The sequence below is a fragment of the Cotesia typhae genome, unplaced genomic scaffold, assembly GCF_013202065.1.
Source record: "Cotesia typhae breed Kobodo isofemale line unplaced genomic scaffold, CoteBio_Ctyphae contig_22, whole genome shotgun sequence".
NCBI lineage: Eukaryota > Metazoa > Arthropoda > Insecta > Hymenoptera > Braconidae > Cotesia > Cotesia typhae.
Window position 1 is genome coordinate 1,201,413 of NW_027423728.1, and position 17,986 is coordinate 1,219,398.

Genomic DNA, 17,986 nt, shown 5'->3' on the forward strand with positions numbered 1-17,986 from the left:
TGCATGTACCCCCCTGTTTAACTACTTATAACCTTTCATTTTTATTTGTTAAAAAATGTTTTAACATTATTGAAAAAAAAACGCAATTAAATAAGAATAAAGCCCCAGTAGCTACTCAGGAGCCAGTACCTGCTCACTCCATGTATTTGTGTATCTATATTTGTGAATATAGATATACAAATACATGGAGTGAGCAAGTACTGGTTCCTGAGCAGCTACTGGAGCTTTTACCTTACGTAGTATGATAAATATAATTAATATTGTATGATAAATATTAATCGATTTTAATTATTATTCTTATTTTTTTCCAGATGAAGAGGATCCTCGAACATGTTCTATATGGTTCAAAATCAATGAGCCTAACGCAGATGCATATCGAGTATCTAATTTAAAAACATCTGATTATGTGCAACTTACAGGTATGTATTAAAGAATAATTAATAATAATAATAAAAATAAAAATATTAATAATAATAATATAATAATAATAATAATAATAATACTAATAATAATAATAGTAGTAATCATTGTAATGCCTCATTAAAATTTTTAATCGAATGTTATTAAAAGACAATCTAATTCAATTATCTTTTGATCAAATGCAATTTACTTCAATCACAAAACAATTAAAATTTTATTGAGATTCGATAAAAGTTTTTACTCAATGATGTATAAATACGTTAGTCTAATAATTTTTAATTTCTTTTATATTTTTAGGTAACCATAAAAAGGCCTACGGATTCGTAAACGAAATGGTTGACACAGGAAAAATATTCATTCATCCAGATAATATAATTGAATCCATTTGGAGATCCATCGATGATGTAGATTAGTATGTATATTTAACAATGCGTTAAGAATATTTTCTTATTTTTTTGTGTTAGTGTTGTGTTGTGTTTGTATCTTATCATCATTTTCCTATTCTCTTTTCCCAGTGATCTTCTTAAGTATCCACCTGAATCTTACTCTAATAGTGAAGCTGAAGATTCTTCATCTAAAACACAAAGTTCCCCTGAGAAATCAAGATCAGATCCTAATCATAAATTAACCCAACCTATTGATTCCGAAATGACTACCTTAACCAACATGCACTCGTTATCTAAAAATTCTGAACAAGATTCTCAAAAATCACATACTAATGCCAATACCTGTGGTGAATGTTTCATTTTGCTTTAATACATTTTACGTTATTATTGAATATTGATTAAAAATTAATTTTTCGTTGTTTATTCTTTCCTAGCTAATGATTTATCGACTTTTAATTCTGGTAATTTAACAACGTATGTCATCTTTTTATTTCTACTTAATGATGCAAATTTTATTATCATTTCCTACCGTGCATGAAATATATATATATATATATATATATATATATATATATATATTGTGACGTGGGAAAATTTTCCCACTAAAATTTCATATTCGAGATTATTTTTTTTTTTCTTTTCTTAAGTAGTAATTAGTCTAGAATGTTAGCCAAGCTGATGGAATGCGGAGATTCGACGCGCCTGTGTCGCCCTACGTGGTTTGCGGTCAGAAGGCGAAGCTCGAGGTAATTAAAAATTAAGCCGAACCGCGCCAAATTATCAAAATGAGTATGGATGGATGCGTCCGAAACGAATTTACTTGTAATTAAGAATGTGTGTGATAGAGAGAGCGAATGACAAAAGCAACCGGGTGAACCCGCAGTTCAGTTCGCAATCAACGACCGAGGAGACATCTGGAAGCGGCAACGATCAACGAGGGAAACCCGAAACCGGAATGGAATCGGAATTGACGAATAACATTACGAGGAAGCAACGGGAGCACGCCAGGGCTCCACCTGAACGCCGAATGGAACACTAATTTGGGAATCGACCAACCATCGATCCTGGAAATTTATCCGACGACGGCTGATTGGACGCGCAGCTTGGTAGCTGCGCTAGCGAAAAACCACATGTTGCTGGAAAACGGAAAAGCCAGCAATTCTGGGCGGGATACCGAAACGACTGTTGAACATTATTAATTTTGTTATCACGATCCAAAGTAAAATTGAATCGATTATTAATTATTAATTTTGAAATTTCTGAGCCGGACACTGAAAAAGCCACTGTCGAACCGCTGATAAAATTATTGTCACGCTACGAAAAAGTGAAACCTGATTGTGAATTATTATTACGAAAAGTCAGCCGCTTACGTGGTGAATTTAATTACGTTGTTGAGTAATTGTTATTTTGAGTGCCGATCCAGTCGACGCTAGAATTTTTCTTGTGAATTGCTATAATTGTCAACTGCCAGGCAGTCAAGGATTCGAAAAAAAAATTTGGTCATTCCGACAACACAAATTCTGGGACGCCATCGCCGAGAGCCTCTGCCGCCGTCAGCCAACCGTCACCTTTTGCCTGGAATTTCAACACCTCCCTGGAGAGTCGACTGAACGGGGTAAGCGTGGTCGCAGATTATTTATATACCTGGGTGACTTCACCGCTGTCCGCGATTAAGTAGAGAGTTATAATTTGTGAGGGATTACTGAATTTTTTTTTGTTTTGTTATCGAAAAATCAAATAATTACGAATTTTGTAATTAATTCAAGAATTAAAACTTTACCGAAATTCAGCACTTGCGTTGTTGAATTTCGGCTTCGGGGTGACGTCAACCAGTTAACCGGTGCCAAAAATATTTTAATCTGGTGTAAAGGAATGTTGTGTACCGTGTCAATTTATTTGATCAAAGTTTAAGATTGCATGCCGAATAAAATTGGCTCGAATCAAGTGCCATCTAAGAGCGTAACTACCCTGATAGCCAGCGCTTTCTCAGTAAGTGTTGACTCCCAGCAGTTACGGTTAAGTTATACATCAAGTTGGCGGTAATTCTTCACTCAACAACAGTTGTAAGCAAATTGACAGAAATCTACGGCCGCAACTTGAATACAAGTTAACAATCAAACTTGTAGTTAAATTTCCTTTCAACTTTACTACAATTTGAAGGAAATACTTGTACAGCAAGTTTTGACGTCTATTTGCAGAGTAAGTTATAGGTAACTAATAGGTAATCGCTCGCTTTGCCAACTCTTTCCGTCAAGTTTGCTTCAAATTGCGGACGTAGATTGACAGTAAGTTATAGGTAAGGTGGCTATCAGGGTAGGACCTAGACCTCGAGCTTTGTCCCGTATATTGCCCGCCGGGTAACAACAGTTACCGACGGTTCACTTACCCGCCGCGGCGGATAATTGATCGATCGATTGTATCATCGAACCAGTATACGACAAATCGATGCTACTGATAAATGCGAAATTGGCTGTATGAACGAAATACGAAACGGTATAATTTTTTTTTAATTTGGATTCGAAATTGTCTGTTAGGAAGAAAATACGAAGCAATACTAATTTTTTTTGTTGTTAATTTTTTTTGAAAATTTAAAAAAAAAAAAGGTTGTTCATTACGAAAAAAAAGGCTAAGACAATGATATTTTTGGTTGAGAAATTAAAAAATTTGTTGATACGAAGCAAAGCGACGATAATTATTAGTTTTTTTTATAAATTCGAAATTTTGTTGTAGGAGAAGGAACGCGAAACTATTATAACTTTTCTTTTTGTTGTTAATTTTCCTATTCCTGATTTGTTAAGACGAACGACGACCAGTAAAAATTTTTTTGTATCGAGAAATTCGAAATTTGTTGTTACGAGACGAGCAGCGAAACAATTATTTTTTTTGTCATTTTTTTGTTGAATTAAAGATTTTGTTGTTGAGAACGGACCAAAGGGACAGACTTTTGTTTGGATCGATTTATAAATTGTTGTGAAGATAATAAAGCGAAGACAATTATTTTTCGTAATACAAAACTTTGTTTGTTAAGCGAATAAAGAAGAACTCATTATTTTGTATTTTTGATCATATTCCGATTGGTTTTTTTTTGTTATTGTGAATTGCCGAACCTGTGTACTGGTTCAATCTAGTACCTTGTGAGTTAATAAATCGATTTGTAAGCAGTCCCTGTGCGTTAACATTTTCTTTTCTCTGGTGGTAATTATTCCGAATCGATTCCTAGACCCGCACTATCCAATTTAGGATCTCTTCGACGTTGACCTGCCGCCCAACGATGACCAAGTGCTAACTTTCGAACCGCGGAACGTAAAGTTCCTCGCACCCAACAAGCTACGAACCAGGTAAGCCAACATTTAGGTGGAACTCCCCGGTGCTGTCGACGCCAGTGTCGTGAAGGAAAACCCATCATACTATATATATATATATATATATATATATATATATATATATATATATATATATATATATATATATATATATATATATATATATATATATATATATATATATATATATATATATATATATATATATATATATATATATATATGTATATTTATTTATTTCTTTTTTTTACAGTTCGAAAAATAAAAGTAAAGCTTGGGAGTATTTTACTCCAATTACTTCAAATTCGGCACGATGTAAATTTTGCCAGGGCATAATTAAAACCGCAGGAAATACGACAAATCTACGCTGCCATCTCAATTCGAAGCACAAACTGTTCATTCCAGTTGATCTGCAAGCAAACAATAAAAAACGTTCTGTTGCCGCAGTTGAGGAACCCTCTAACTCTACTGTTGAGAGAAAAAAATTAAAGACTCAGACTCAAATGGCGGTATGTAGAAAATCTTATACGCTGAATTAATTAACAAATTGAACATTTTATTAATACTTTTTTTTTTGTTTTCAGAAGAATCCTGTTCTTCAGTTGTATGAAAAAGTTAATTCGTATGCAGGTGGAATTTATAAATTTTAGTTCTATATTTATTTTCGATTGAATTGATCATTTATACTGATTTCATGATTTTATATTACAGATGGAGGTGTAGAAGCTGAAAAATTGACGAATTCTCAACTGTATATGGTAGCTGTTGATTATATGCCACTCTGTCCCGTTGAAACACAGGGATTGAGACAATTTGTGAAAACCGCAAGACCTCGTTATTCTATGCCCTGTCGTAAGACTATTACTAAATTAATGAGTGATAAATATGATGTCCTGAAAATAAAAGTCATGAGCGATATAGGTAAATGCCCATTTTACTCATTGACATGCGACATTTGGACTGATATTTCCCAGAAAAGCTACTTAGGTGTAACTGTCCATTATTTATCTGCTAACAATCTGAAAGTAAAAAGCACAAATCTTTGTGTTCAGTCACTGGATTCCGCGCATACTGCAGAAAAAAAAAAGAGCAGATAGCGTGCTCTTTGAAAATGATTTTCGAAAATTACAATTTGGACATAAACAAAATAGTAGCCGTGACTAGTGACAGTGCACCGAACATGATAAAATCGATTAATACAGTTTTTCAACCGGAAAACGATAGCCGACTCCCATGCTTCGCTCATCGCTTGTCTCATGTAGTTCCTACAGCTATATCAAAAATGTCAAATATTAAAGAAATCATCGACAAAGTCAAACGTATTGTGATGATTACCAGAAAAAGTGTTCCTGCTTCTGATGAATTGCTGAGCCTTCAGAAGCGTGATGGTAAAACGGATGGGACTGCACTTAAATTTATTCAAAGCGTTGAAACGAGATGGAACTCGACCTATATTATGCTTGAACGATTTTTACTTTTGGAAAACTATGTTTATCCTGTAACTTCGAAGTGCAATCATCGACCTCCGTTATTAAGTCATGAAGAAACTACCATTTTAAAGGATCTTGTTCATTTGATGAAACCTGTGATGATTATTATATCTAAAATAAGCGGCGATTCTTATTTGATATGCAGTATGATTATTCCAAGTGTTGCAATTATGAAAAAAGAAATCTCCTTATCGAAGCCAAAAACGGAAGAAGGGATAGCATTCAAAGCTCACCTATCTGCTTCTCTTGATAACCAATTTAAAGATATTGAGTCATTCAAAATACTGGGCATTACAACTATATTGGATCCTCGTTATAAAAAATTACATTTCCAAAGTGCGATGTCCGCCGCGAATGCTGTAGACTTCATAAACAAACCAATGAAGTTGAGCTTTTCTAAAAGTTCTGGGTCTAAATCAGTTTCAACTGAAGATATATTCGTAGAGGAGTTAAACGCAGATAACATTTGGCGGTACCACGATGAACTTGTAGCCAAAACTAAGGCAAAAGTTCACACGATGGATGGATTAACTTTTGAACTGTAACAGTATATTACACAGCCAATAATTGATAGATCTGAAGATCCCTTAAAACATTGGCAATTATTGAAACCGTCTCTACCTAATTTGTATGAAGTGGCTATGAAATATTTTTGCGTTGTTGGAACATCTGTTCCATGTGAGCGACTTTTTTCTGAAGCTGGTAACATTAAGACTGCCGATCGTAATCGACTGACAGGAAGTAATTTAAATAAATTACTTTTTTTGAGCAGTTTTAAGTAGTGAAGAATGGGGATTATAGGTTATAATTTATAACTAAATCTTTACTTTATTTATATTTTTTCTTAATTTTAATATTTAAAACTTGTTATCAAACAATTTTTATTGTAAAGTGTATATAAAATAAACTTAACCATTATTAAAATTAATAATAAATTTGTAGTCCTTAAATTACTCTTTTTTAAATAAAATATAGAATTTAATATGATTTTACTTTATTAAAATTTTTTTAATCATTCATTTTTAACAATAATTCAAAATTAAGAACTATGGTTTCAATTGTTCTTTTTACATTAGTTGTAGCCATAGTTTTTCGAATTTTCGTGCGTATTCTACCATCGATGTTAACAATCGATGGTCCGATGTTTTTTTTTCAAACATCGATACTCCGATGGTGAGAAATTAAATCAATCGATGTCCGATGTCGATGTTTTTTACCAATATCGCCCATCCCTAGGATATGCCATTGCTAGTCTAGAATAATCATCTACAAAAACTGAAATGAATTTATATCCTTTTGGATGAGATATCGGACTTATAGGCCCCATAGTATCAGAATGAATTATTTGAAGAGGTTCAGTTGCCCGTTGACGTGTTGAGTTGAATGGTTTTTTATTGAATTTCGCAACCATACATACTTCGCAATCTAAAATAGTATCATCGAAAATCGCGGTTCTAAGATTTACATTTTCTGAAAATTTATTCTGAAGAGCTTTTAAATAACTAATAGACGCATGACCCAACCTTACATGCCGAAGCATAGCCTTGAAACGGAATGCGACTCTTTTGAAAAAGCCCCCTCGTTCTCTTTGGTCACCCCTAAATTTATTTAGGGCGCCACTGGATTTTTAGACACAGTATCCAGAAACTGGACCATAGCATGGAGTAAGTTCTACAGGGTCGTGAGAGATTGCTGGGAAGAAAACAGAAATCATCAAAGAAATTCATTTTTCAAGAAATTTTATTTAACCCACCCCATTAAATGATATTTCCCTTACAATTAATTAACACTTAATCATAAGTCCTATTCCCGTTTATATGACGGTTTCCTATCAAAGTTCCTTATCCCGACGATACCCTCTTATGGAGCGACCATACCGCCGTTTCTATCATAATTACTTATTCCCGACGGTACCCTCTTATGGAGCGACCATACCGCGGTTTCTAATCATTTTCCATATTTCCATAATTCCATATTTCCCAATTTTCCATATTTCCAAAATTTTAATAGTTTCATAATTCCATAATTCTACACACGCACCCACAATGTAATTATTATCATTCAAACACACTAATTAAAATTTCCATACTTTATTAATTATTTTCTAAGAATATTATTTACTTTTATTTTCCAAATTAAATCTGATTATTAAATTTTCTAAATCCAAATTAAGTTTCAATTATTAAATTTTCTCTTGAATAAATTTTCCATTCGTTCCCAATGCAAATTCCTATAGCGATTAATTTCCTTTTTAAAATTCTTAACTAATTTACTGCCGTGGTCTTAATAATACAACAATAAATATTTAATACTAAGAGGTCTTCGTATCTCGTATTAATAGATTAAAATTTGATGACAGAGGTCTTAATAATCTGCCGACAAAATATTCGCTACGTCCTAGTATTCTATGAATTTATTTTACTTTTGTCGATTTTATTTTCGCCAAATTTTGTTATAAAATTCTACTTAATTACTTTAATTAATTTTCTTAAAACTAATTTAGCTTCATTTTATTAATTGTTTTCTTCAAATTTCATTTTGCCGAATTTTGTAATTTATTTTATTTACTTTAATCGTCTTAAATTGTGTCCAAATTATTTGTCAGAGTTAATTAATTAATTTATTCAATTTTAATCTCCGAATTAAGAAATTGACAATTGGTGTTATTCCATTCAATTTTAACTAAATTATTTTACTTGTCTCTGAATAACTGAGTTTATTTTATTTTTGCTAAATTACTTTATTTTACTTTTGTGTTGTTTGAAACTTGAAATTTATTTTATTTTAATTTTGAGAATTATATTTCACCTTACAACGCCTTGAGATTTTTAGTCTCGACATTGTACGTCCTTTACTCAGCGTTTTAGCTCGAAACAAGATGGCGGAGCCTCTCTCAACTTTTGTTGAATTTTTCTTCAAGTGAAATTTACAACTGATTTATTTTCTACTTTTATCTAAATGATTTTAACAATTAATTTTAACGATTATTTTATAATTCTAATTTTATGTTATGTCGGACTCAACGTCCGACATTTTTATTTTATAACAAATAGAATTTAATTATTCATAAATAATTTTATGTTCTTACAACTAATTACATATATTTATTTTATTTTTAAAATTTTGTTATCTTCAAATTTATCAATAGTATTTTCAAAAGAAACTTATTTGAAAAATTTAGTTTTAGTTGGGCCTGACCATACTAAGGGATTTGAGCCTGAACAAATACCCGAATGGAATTTTAAACTTTGTCGAGATCCGAAATAGAAGTTTTCGATAACAAAATAAATGTATATATAAACAATAATTTAAATAAAATAAAAGTAAATAATGATAAAAGAAAAAATAAAAAGGAATGTTATGATAATTCTAGTATCAACAGAAAAAAAAATATATGTTGATAATTTAAGGAACAAAATTTAATAACTATAATTTAAGTTTAAACAAAAAAAAAATAAATGTTTTCTTTTATTTTCGTATAAAATAACGACTTAAATAAAAAGAAAAATTTAGATCTAAGAAACTAATGATAATTTGTAATCTATGCACAAATTAATTTTTAGCTAACTAATTTAATATAAAAATTTGGTCACAGTAAATAATTTAATGTAAAATAGTACACATGTATGTCTTTGTCTATGCATAAATGCGCTTACGTATACACAAACACATAGATGTATAATAGAGCATAAGAGTAAAGGATAAGCGATATTGTACTCTGACCCAAGTAGAGGGGACTCATGCAACATTATAGAAAAATCTAAGAGAGAGGGCAAGGGCTCAAGGAAATAGAAAAATAATTGGACATTATTTCTCCCATCTAGTAAAAATAAGTAACACCCTAAAATTCGACACCTTTACGATTTTTCAACAAAAATATCTCTCGTTGTCCTGACGTCCTAGTGTTAACATCGAAAAAGTTTTTATAAGTTTCAATGAAACCACGCGTCAGATTAAAAAAAAAACAATTGTTAGTAAAGTAAATTTCAATTATGTAAAGAAACGGTAAGTTTCTTTACATAAGTGTTCATTTAAGTAAGTTCTTAATTGAGATTTTTATGTTTGTTTTAATCATTCAAATCTTTGTATGATAATTTTATAATATATTTATTAAATTGAATTCATTTTCTTATATTATAAACATCAACCCCTTCCCATAAAGCTTCAGATCCTTATCTATTAGCCTAACGGCTAGGATAAAAATAATTAAATTTTAGTTGCGTTTTCGACGTAACATTTACTTCTATTTTATTTCACACAACCTAAAATTGTTCCAAATTATTTATGTTGATTTTAATTAATTTTAACTTCTGATGATTTTACTAAAATATTTTACTGCACTATTTTAATGATTTTAATTGACACAAAATTAACTGATTTTACTCAAACTCAATTTTCAGAGATCAAACTTTCACGTGACACCAAAATCATGAATTAATAAACTGAATTAATTCCTAGTAAGATTAATCCAAACTCTGCCTACGTGTTTAATTAATAACCCGAAATAATTCCTGGTATTATTAATTAAATATTTAGTTATTTTTTTCTGACTTGTTCTTAAATTTATTCTTAATTTTATTCGGACTTTTATTCTGACTTTAGTTCAAGTAACGAGTGCTTAATTATTGACTAAACCAATTGCTTAAATTTTGGCAAGATTAATTAATTAAACTTTTATTAAAAACTAATGATTGTGATCGAACGCGAAATGGCGATAACCTTCAGCCGACTTAAGGCCTGGCTGATGCCGCTTCACCGAGAATCTATTTAGACGTATTTATTGTACCTGGAGTTTCCTTGGGTTTTATTTTCAAAAATCCCTCAACGCTTTTACTCCCGGGTTTCTCGTCTTTCCTTGATGAGGTCTTATTGGCAGCACGGTCCTGAATCGCCACTTCGTAACTTAATTCTCAGAGAATATTTTATTCTGGAACACGAAATTGGTATTAGAATATTTCTTAGATTAATTAAACTTAAGCGAGCAGGCATTGGGCCTAGCAAGCATTAAATTTAACTAAAATTTATCGCCTCGTTCCACAAGAAACAATAGAATAAAAATAATTACCTGAGTGAGGTGTTTGCGATGTCGATTCTTCGATCGTTCAAAAACAATAAAACTTACCAAAACTTGTTGGTTCGTTTCTTCTTGGCTCTGTCTTCCCCAGTCTCTCTCTCTCTCTCTCTCTCTCTCTCTCTCTCTTCAGTTTCCAGTTTCAAATCTGCCAGCTCTTCTCCTCTTGATCATACATTTAAAGCTCGCGGATCTACCTCACTTGTTCGTTTATCAACAGCTCGTGTATCAACCTCATTGAAATCACCTGTCACACCAAATACACCGATATCGATTGGTCCAGACTCAGTGTTTCATTCACCTATCACACCTCCAACAATGGCCCAGCTACCTTCATATTGGTCTGAAAAGTCGCTTGACGATAAGATGACAGCTATGATGGAACAGTTTTTATCATCCAACATGTTGGTAAATAAGAAACTTGAGGAACTTAGTACGCAAATCGCTGACCTCAAAGATTCGCAAGCTGCTACTGTGTCTGACCTTTCGGAAGTTAAGGAAAATATTAAAATAAATGCTGATTCAATTTCGAAATTAAACTTGGACATCAAAAAATTAAAAGAAGACAGTAAAACTAACATGAATATAATGCATAATAAACTAGCTGATCTGAGCAAACTAGTTACTCTTGAAAACAGTGTAGCTTCATCTACTTCATCTCTATTAGGAAGTACTACTGAGTTGGTAATATCAGATATTTCTGATTTAGTGGCTGATAAACTATCACCTTCTGACATTCCGTCCGCTGTTTTAAATGCTCTAGAGTTACCACATTTGGTCAGCGATGTTTTGAGTGTTCGTAAATTTGTAAATAAAGATAGATCTAAACAACATAAGACTACCTATCATTCCTACATTATTGATTTGAAGTCTTCTCGAGTACGTGATTTCATTATAAGTTCGAAACGCAAGTCAAAAATCTTTTGGCTAAAATTGTGTTTCCGGACTATGTTGATCAAAATTCCACATTTGCTATATACGTCAATGAATTTTTATTACCAGAGTCACATAAATTACTTTTACAAACCAAAGAAAAGGCTAAGTTAAAAAAGATCAAGTATGTCTGGGTGACAAGTGGACAAATTTTTGCTAAAAGAGAAAATGGCTCTGAAATAATTAAAATTAAATGTGTTTCTGATCTCACTAAACTAGATTAACAGTCAACTGATTCAACTAATAGCTCAACTAAAAATATATCTTCATCGCTAAATGTACTTAGTCTAAATATAAATAGCCTTGTTGGCCATACTGCTCAATTCTTGAATGTGATTAATGATACTCAACCTGACATTATTATCCTTGTTGAAACGTGGTTAAAACCCTCACACGACAACAGTATTTTTTCATTGAATGGCTACAATATTGTTCGAAGAGATCGAACCTTAAAACATGCAGATACTGGTTGTTACATCCAGGGAGGTGGAGTGGCCTGTCTTGTCCACGAGTCCTTAAAAGTCAAGATTTTATATATTTCAACTTCTGACTATTTAAACCAACCAGAATATTTAATTACCGATGTCACTTTATCCTCTGGATCTCACCTCTTATTATCCTGCATTTACAGAAGACCGAAAGGGCTATTTCTTAACGAATTCTTTGACATTTTTTCAAGATTTGCTCCAAATTTCAACAATATAATCATAGCTGGTGATTGAAATTGTACTTGTTAGAAGATAGTTACACTGCAAGGCACCTGAAAGACTTTATTCTTGAATCATCACTGTTCTGCGTACCTTACGGAGCTACTTTTCATAAAAATAATTATGATTCTTGGTTGGATGTCATCCTGCTTGACAGTGATAGTAAATTAGTTTCGTTTGCTAAAACCGATTCTCCGTTCATTGATGGCCATGACTATTTATTTTGTAAATATAAATTAAATTGTTCAAAACCAGCACCAAAGAAAGTTACCTTTAGCAACCTAAAGAATTGTGATCATCAAGCTCTTTCAAGAACTTTGATGAACACTTTAAGAATTGATAATGCTATACTAGAGAATTCGGATCCAAATGAGTTGCTGACTATCTTCAAATCTGGTGTTCTATCTTCTCTGGATTTGTTTGCACCAGAAATTACTAAGAAGATAGTCCGTCATAGTAATCCTTGGTTTACAAAAGAATTAAAAGTGAAGTGCAAAGAACGCGATGAAATTTATAAGAAAGCTAGGAGAACTCGGGACCTAAATTTGCTTGCTCTTTTTAAAATTAAGAGAAAAAACTTAAAAGCTGAGTTAAATCATGCTCGTGAAGAATACTTAAAAACTATTCTTTCAAATCTTTCATATGGTTCATCTATTTGGAGTAAGCTTAAACATCTTGGACTAATTAAGTCTAACCCTTCATCACCGCTAAACTTTTTTGATGCTCTTGAATTGAATGAGTATTACGCAAACATAGTAAGAAAACATCCACCTTGCAGTAGAAATTTTGTTGATCTGCTGCCGATGGACTATTCAAGACAAGTCAATTGTTTATTCAAGTGGACCATGATTGACATTGTATATGTTACTAAGGCATTGCATATTACTCTTTCAAAGTCTAAAGGAAAAAGTCCTGATGGATTGGATTTAAGATGGCTACGGGATCACCTTCCACAAATTTCACTGTTTATTACTGCATTATTTAATAGATCTCTTGATACTGGAATATTCCCTGACATTTGGAAAATTATTTTTATTATACCTTTGAATAAAACTTCACCACCTAGATCTCCGTCAGATACCCGACCTGTTGCAAATCTATCCTATCTGGCCAAAGTGTTTGAAAGAATCATTGCAAATCAAGTGATAACCTATCTGGAGGATAACGAGTTACTCGATCCTTTGCAATCCGGATTTAGGAAACATCACAGCACACAATCAGCTTTACTGAGGCTCACTGATGATATTAGGCAGGCGATGGACAAAAATAAACTTACCATAATAGTCTTATTTGATTTGAGTAAGGCTTTTGACTATGTTGACCCCAAGATCATACTGATTGCGTTATTTGAGCTTGGTTTTTCAATGGAAACAATTATCTGGTTTTTCTCCTACTTATCAAATCGCTCTCAGTCAATACTTTATAATCTTGGGACTCCAATTCAGCTCCTTAGAACTTCATCTGGTGTTCCTCAAGGTTCTGTGCTTGGTCCAATCCTGTTTTTAATTGTCATGAATTCTGTTGTCAGATGGTTAGTGTATTGTAACCATGGTCTGTTTGCTGATGACAAATATATTTATCTACACTTCTTTATGTATTAACTACAAGAGGCAGTCAGACAGGTCAACATTGATGCACAATCAGTTGCGGATTGGGCAAGGAAGCATGGCTTGAAGATAAACTTGTCCAAGACCAAAGCAATGATCTTGGGTTCAAATAGCAAGCTGAAACAACTGAGTAACTTTGATCTGCCACCTATTATTATAGATGGTGTCATAATTCCATATGTTGATACTACCAAGTGCTTGGGATTACACATCAGTAGGAACCTAAGTTGGAATCATCATGTCAAGCTAGTGGTTAGCAAAGTTAGTTCAGCCTTGCATTCTCTCAAGGTTCGGAAGAACATTTTCTCAACTGACATCAGGAAATTGTTAGTATCATCCACCATCTTACCACTTCTTGATTACTGTTCCATCGTATTAGTAGATTCAACATCTGAAAATGACTTGAAACTTCAACGTGCAATAAATTGCTCAATTAGGTTCATTTTTAATCTTAGAAAAGATGAGCATATAACACCTTATCAACGAGAATTGGGATGGCTTACTGTGAAATATCGTAGAATGTACTTCATGAGTTGTTACTTCTTTAAGCTACTTCAAGTTGGTAAACCCAAGTACCTACGAGATGCTTTTGTTGAGGAGACCGAAGTCAGACGTTCAGATAGGTTAGCAGCCAAAAAACACTCTCTTTTCACGTTTCCGCATTTTGCTACGACCTTCATGGAGCGGTCATTCCAAGTGAGTGTAATACGATTGTGGGAAGAACTGCCTGAAGAGATTGTAAACTCATCTAGTCTTGAAGTGTTCAAAAATAAAATTTTTGACCATTTGTTGAATTTGGATTATTAATTTTGTTATTGTAAAGTGATAAGTTCTCTGATAATTACTGTTAGATTCTAAGTGTTAAATTCTCCAACTTTGTTCTTTTATCAGCTGTTATTAATTGAATAATTTATTGAGTATGTTAGTTGAATCAGATAAAATAAATATAAATTTTTATATTAGATCTTTATTATAGTTTATGTACTTATATAATTTTTCTATTATTATTGTATTTGTAATTCATATTGTATTTAAAATTGCCATTTGGCTTGTGCCTTGGCATTAATAAACTATCAATCAATCAATCAATCAATCTCTCTCTCTCTCTCTCTCTCTCTCTGTCTCAGCGCCGGCGCTACCCTCTCGGGGACTTACTCACTAGTTTAAGACTATTGGCGCGAGTACTTCGGAGCACAGCGCCCTGGAGAATTGGTCGATAATTTTAGCTCGGATCGAAGATCTTCACCGGATAAAGAAGGTCCCGTGTACTCCGTTACAGCCTTTTTATTTTTAGCAAAACTTTTGTAGTTTTCATTGTTATCAACATGTAACTTTTCTACTAGTAACTCATCTCTTTCATTATCATAACATTCTTTATCACCACTAGAATTAATATCGATTTTAACCTTATCTCGTACCTGTTCGACTGTGTTTGAATCACTCTACTCTAAAATTTCTTTCGCAGTTACACTTCTCGTTCTATATCTTATTTCATTACAACCATCCGATCTATCTGAAGTTAGATTTGCAATTATTTTTCTATTTATAAAGCTATTCCCATCATTACTCTGACTATTATTAATTTCAAATTCTATTATCCGATAAGGTTTGTTATAAACTCCAGTAATAAATGATTCATTTGAAACAGGATCAAAAATGTCAATTTCTTTATTGTCTAGATAAATATTGAATCCCATTTCTGCAAATTTTCTAAATGATAAGAAATTTTCGGACAAAGCTTCTGCATATATAACATTTTCTATTTCGATCGATTTATTATTATTTAATAAAAACTCGACTTTACCCCCTCCCTCCGTTTTCAAATCTGCGGATTCGTTTTTATTAGCGCATCTAATTTTACCGTGATCTGATTCATCAAAGGATTTAAATATTATTTTACTATTAGTTAAATGTTCTATTGCACCCGAATCGGCAAGAAATTTTGTAAATATTTTACTTTATTCAGAAACATCTTTAAATTTGCAACTATTATTATCAAGATCGGACTGTTGTAAATAATACTGACTATGATTAGTTGGAAGATTTTCAACAGACAACTTACCTTTATCTTGTTTAGTCTCAGTGAAATTCGCACCTACGTCTTTCTCCTTTGACTTCTGTTGAATCCTCTTATCATTGTTTCGGAAATTTTTATAACCTCCTCTTCCTCGATTGGATTTGAATCTTTTCGCATCTTCGCCTCTCTCATTATTATTCTTCCGTTTCCAATTTTGTCTTCCGGTATTTTGGAAAACTTTCGACTTTCTCATAGCGTTAGAACATCCTCTGGCGAAACCACGGCTATACCCTCTACCTCTTTCACCATGTGATTGTTTTGTTTTCTTCAAAGGACAGTCGGCAGCTTTATGGTTGGTCTCTTGTCCACACCCATAACATTTTTTCAGTCCTGTTCCTCTCCATGGACAATGAATTGCTATATGACCCAGATCATCACACTCATAACATCTGTCTAAGCAATCACGTCCTTGATAAGTTTGCATTACAGTTCCTGTGGTCTCAGACGCTGTTGCATGGTTTTTGTTAGGTTCTGCTTGTAATATGAAAAGTTTTAATTTTTCATAACTAAGCCCTTGGCCAGTCAAAGACATTGTCATGAATTCAACTGATTGAACATCAGGAACGGTGGTCATAATAGCACTATAAAAGGCGTCTTTCTTTTCAAGTTCTGACAGTGGCTTAATACCAGACAAATTTCCGTAATTTCTAACGATATCTTCAAATTTTTCAATAAAATCTGAAGCTTTTTCTTTATTCGGATAATATTGCATACTATGTAATAGTCTTCTGAGTGTACTTGAAGAATTATTACTTTCAGTTTTCTTAAGGTCTTTAATTGTATTTAAAAGTTCTACCGGATCTTTTATTCCAATAACTTAAGAATGATACTTATGATCTAAATGATTAAAATATCTCGAACTTTGAATTTATTTTTTTCAATAATATCAGTATCAAGATCTCTACGCGGAGCGCTAGTCGGATCAATTACATACAGTAATTTATGAACGCTTAATTCTGATGTAAAAAGATCATAAAAATGTTCAAACTTTGTATTTGGTGTAAGTTTATAATCTCGTTTCATACCCCCATCTTTACTAATAATTTCTACTTTTAATGTTTTTTTAATTTTATTTGCTAAACTGTCAGAATTTTGAAATTCGCTAACACTTCTATCTACTTTTAACTTTTTAAACTCTTGTTGTACTAATTTAGAAACTTGATTTTTCAATTCTCCAAGTTCACTACTAGAAGTACCACTGTTCGATCTGCTCTCATCTCTGTCAACTAATTTTTGATAATGCTCATGCATTTTACTGCATTCATTATTCACATCTCTTATTTGTTTACGGATCTCATTATTTTTGTCTTCAAGGGTTTTTGTTTCTTTAACAAAAACATCTTTTTGTTTATTGAACTCGTCAATAATCAAACCTTGAATTTTTTCCATTTTAGCAACAGCTGCCTGAGCACCTAACAGAGATTCCTGGCATTGCTTCATTATATTGGTAGAGGATTCGCAAAATTGCCGCACCAGAGATAACACTTCGTCTTTATTAGTGTTACTCCCCACAATTTGTGAAGCAGTACCAGCTAGCGCTTCAATTCCATTATTTTTTGCAACTATATTAGAAACGGAAAAATGTTTTGATTTAATTTTATAATTAAGATTAACTGATTCTATAAATTTAATTGATGGTAAAGATTTACCTCCTTGGGATAAGTCTGTTTTGTTTAACAGAGTACTTTCCTTGTCACATCTCTTTTTCTCGCCTCTCTCTCTCTCTCTCGGCCTCATCTCCACTCTCAATCGCATCTCTTAATAATGTCTCCTCATCATCCTGAGACACAGATTTTTGGTCATCATCTCCTGGTGAGACTACCTAAGGACCATCTCCTTCTTGTTTCTCAATCCACTTAATAGCGGCTCTCCACTCGTCCTCGTTCATATTGCTTTTATCTGTTAAACGAATTAATTTTTAATTAATAATATTCTTATACCAGGAGCTATGGCTTAAGCCTGGTTGACTGAA

At 32.6% G+C, this 17,986-nt stretch overlaps 2 protein-coding genes across 3 annotated transcripts in view; one reads left to right on the top strand and one right to left on the bottom strand.

Annotated features, from left to right (window-relative positions):
- Positions 1–16,739, bottom strand: part of LOC141524586 (uncharacterized) — a 58,248-nt gene extending 41,509 nt beyond the window's left edge. Inside the window, exon 1 of the mRNA XM_074238604.1 lies at positions 16,000–16,739. Coding sequence (XP_074094705.1) covers positions 16,000–16,726 — 727 coding nt within the window. The 5' untranslated portion in view covers positions 16,727–16,739. The remainder of the gene's footprint in view (positions 1–15,999) is intronic.
- Positions 1,547–5,380, top strand: LOC141524233 (E3 SUMO-protein ligase ZBED1-like). Of its 2 annotated transcripts, XM_074237971.1 has the most exons (5): positions 1,547–2,421; positions 4,027–4,144; positions 4,383–4,638; positions 4,714–4,759; positions 4,841–5,380. In XM_074237971.1, the coding sequence occupies exons 3-5, from the start codon at positions 4,633–4,635 to the stop codon at positions 5,224–5,226; spliced, it is 438 nt and encodes a 145-aa protein (XP_074094072.1). In that variant the 5' UTR covers positions 1,547–2,421; positions 4,027–4,144; positions 4,383–4,632; the 3' UTR covers positions 5,227–5,380. The 2 variants fall into 2 exon arrangements, with proteins under 2 accessions (XP_074094072.1, XP_074094073.1); XM_074237972.1 differs by lacking the exon at positions 4,027–4,144.
- Positions 16,740–17,986: the final 1,247 nt, after the last annotated feature.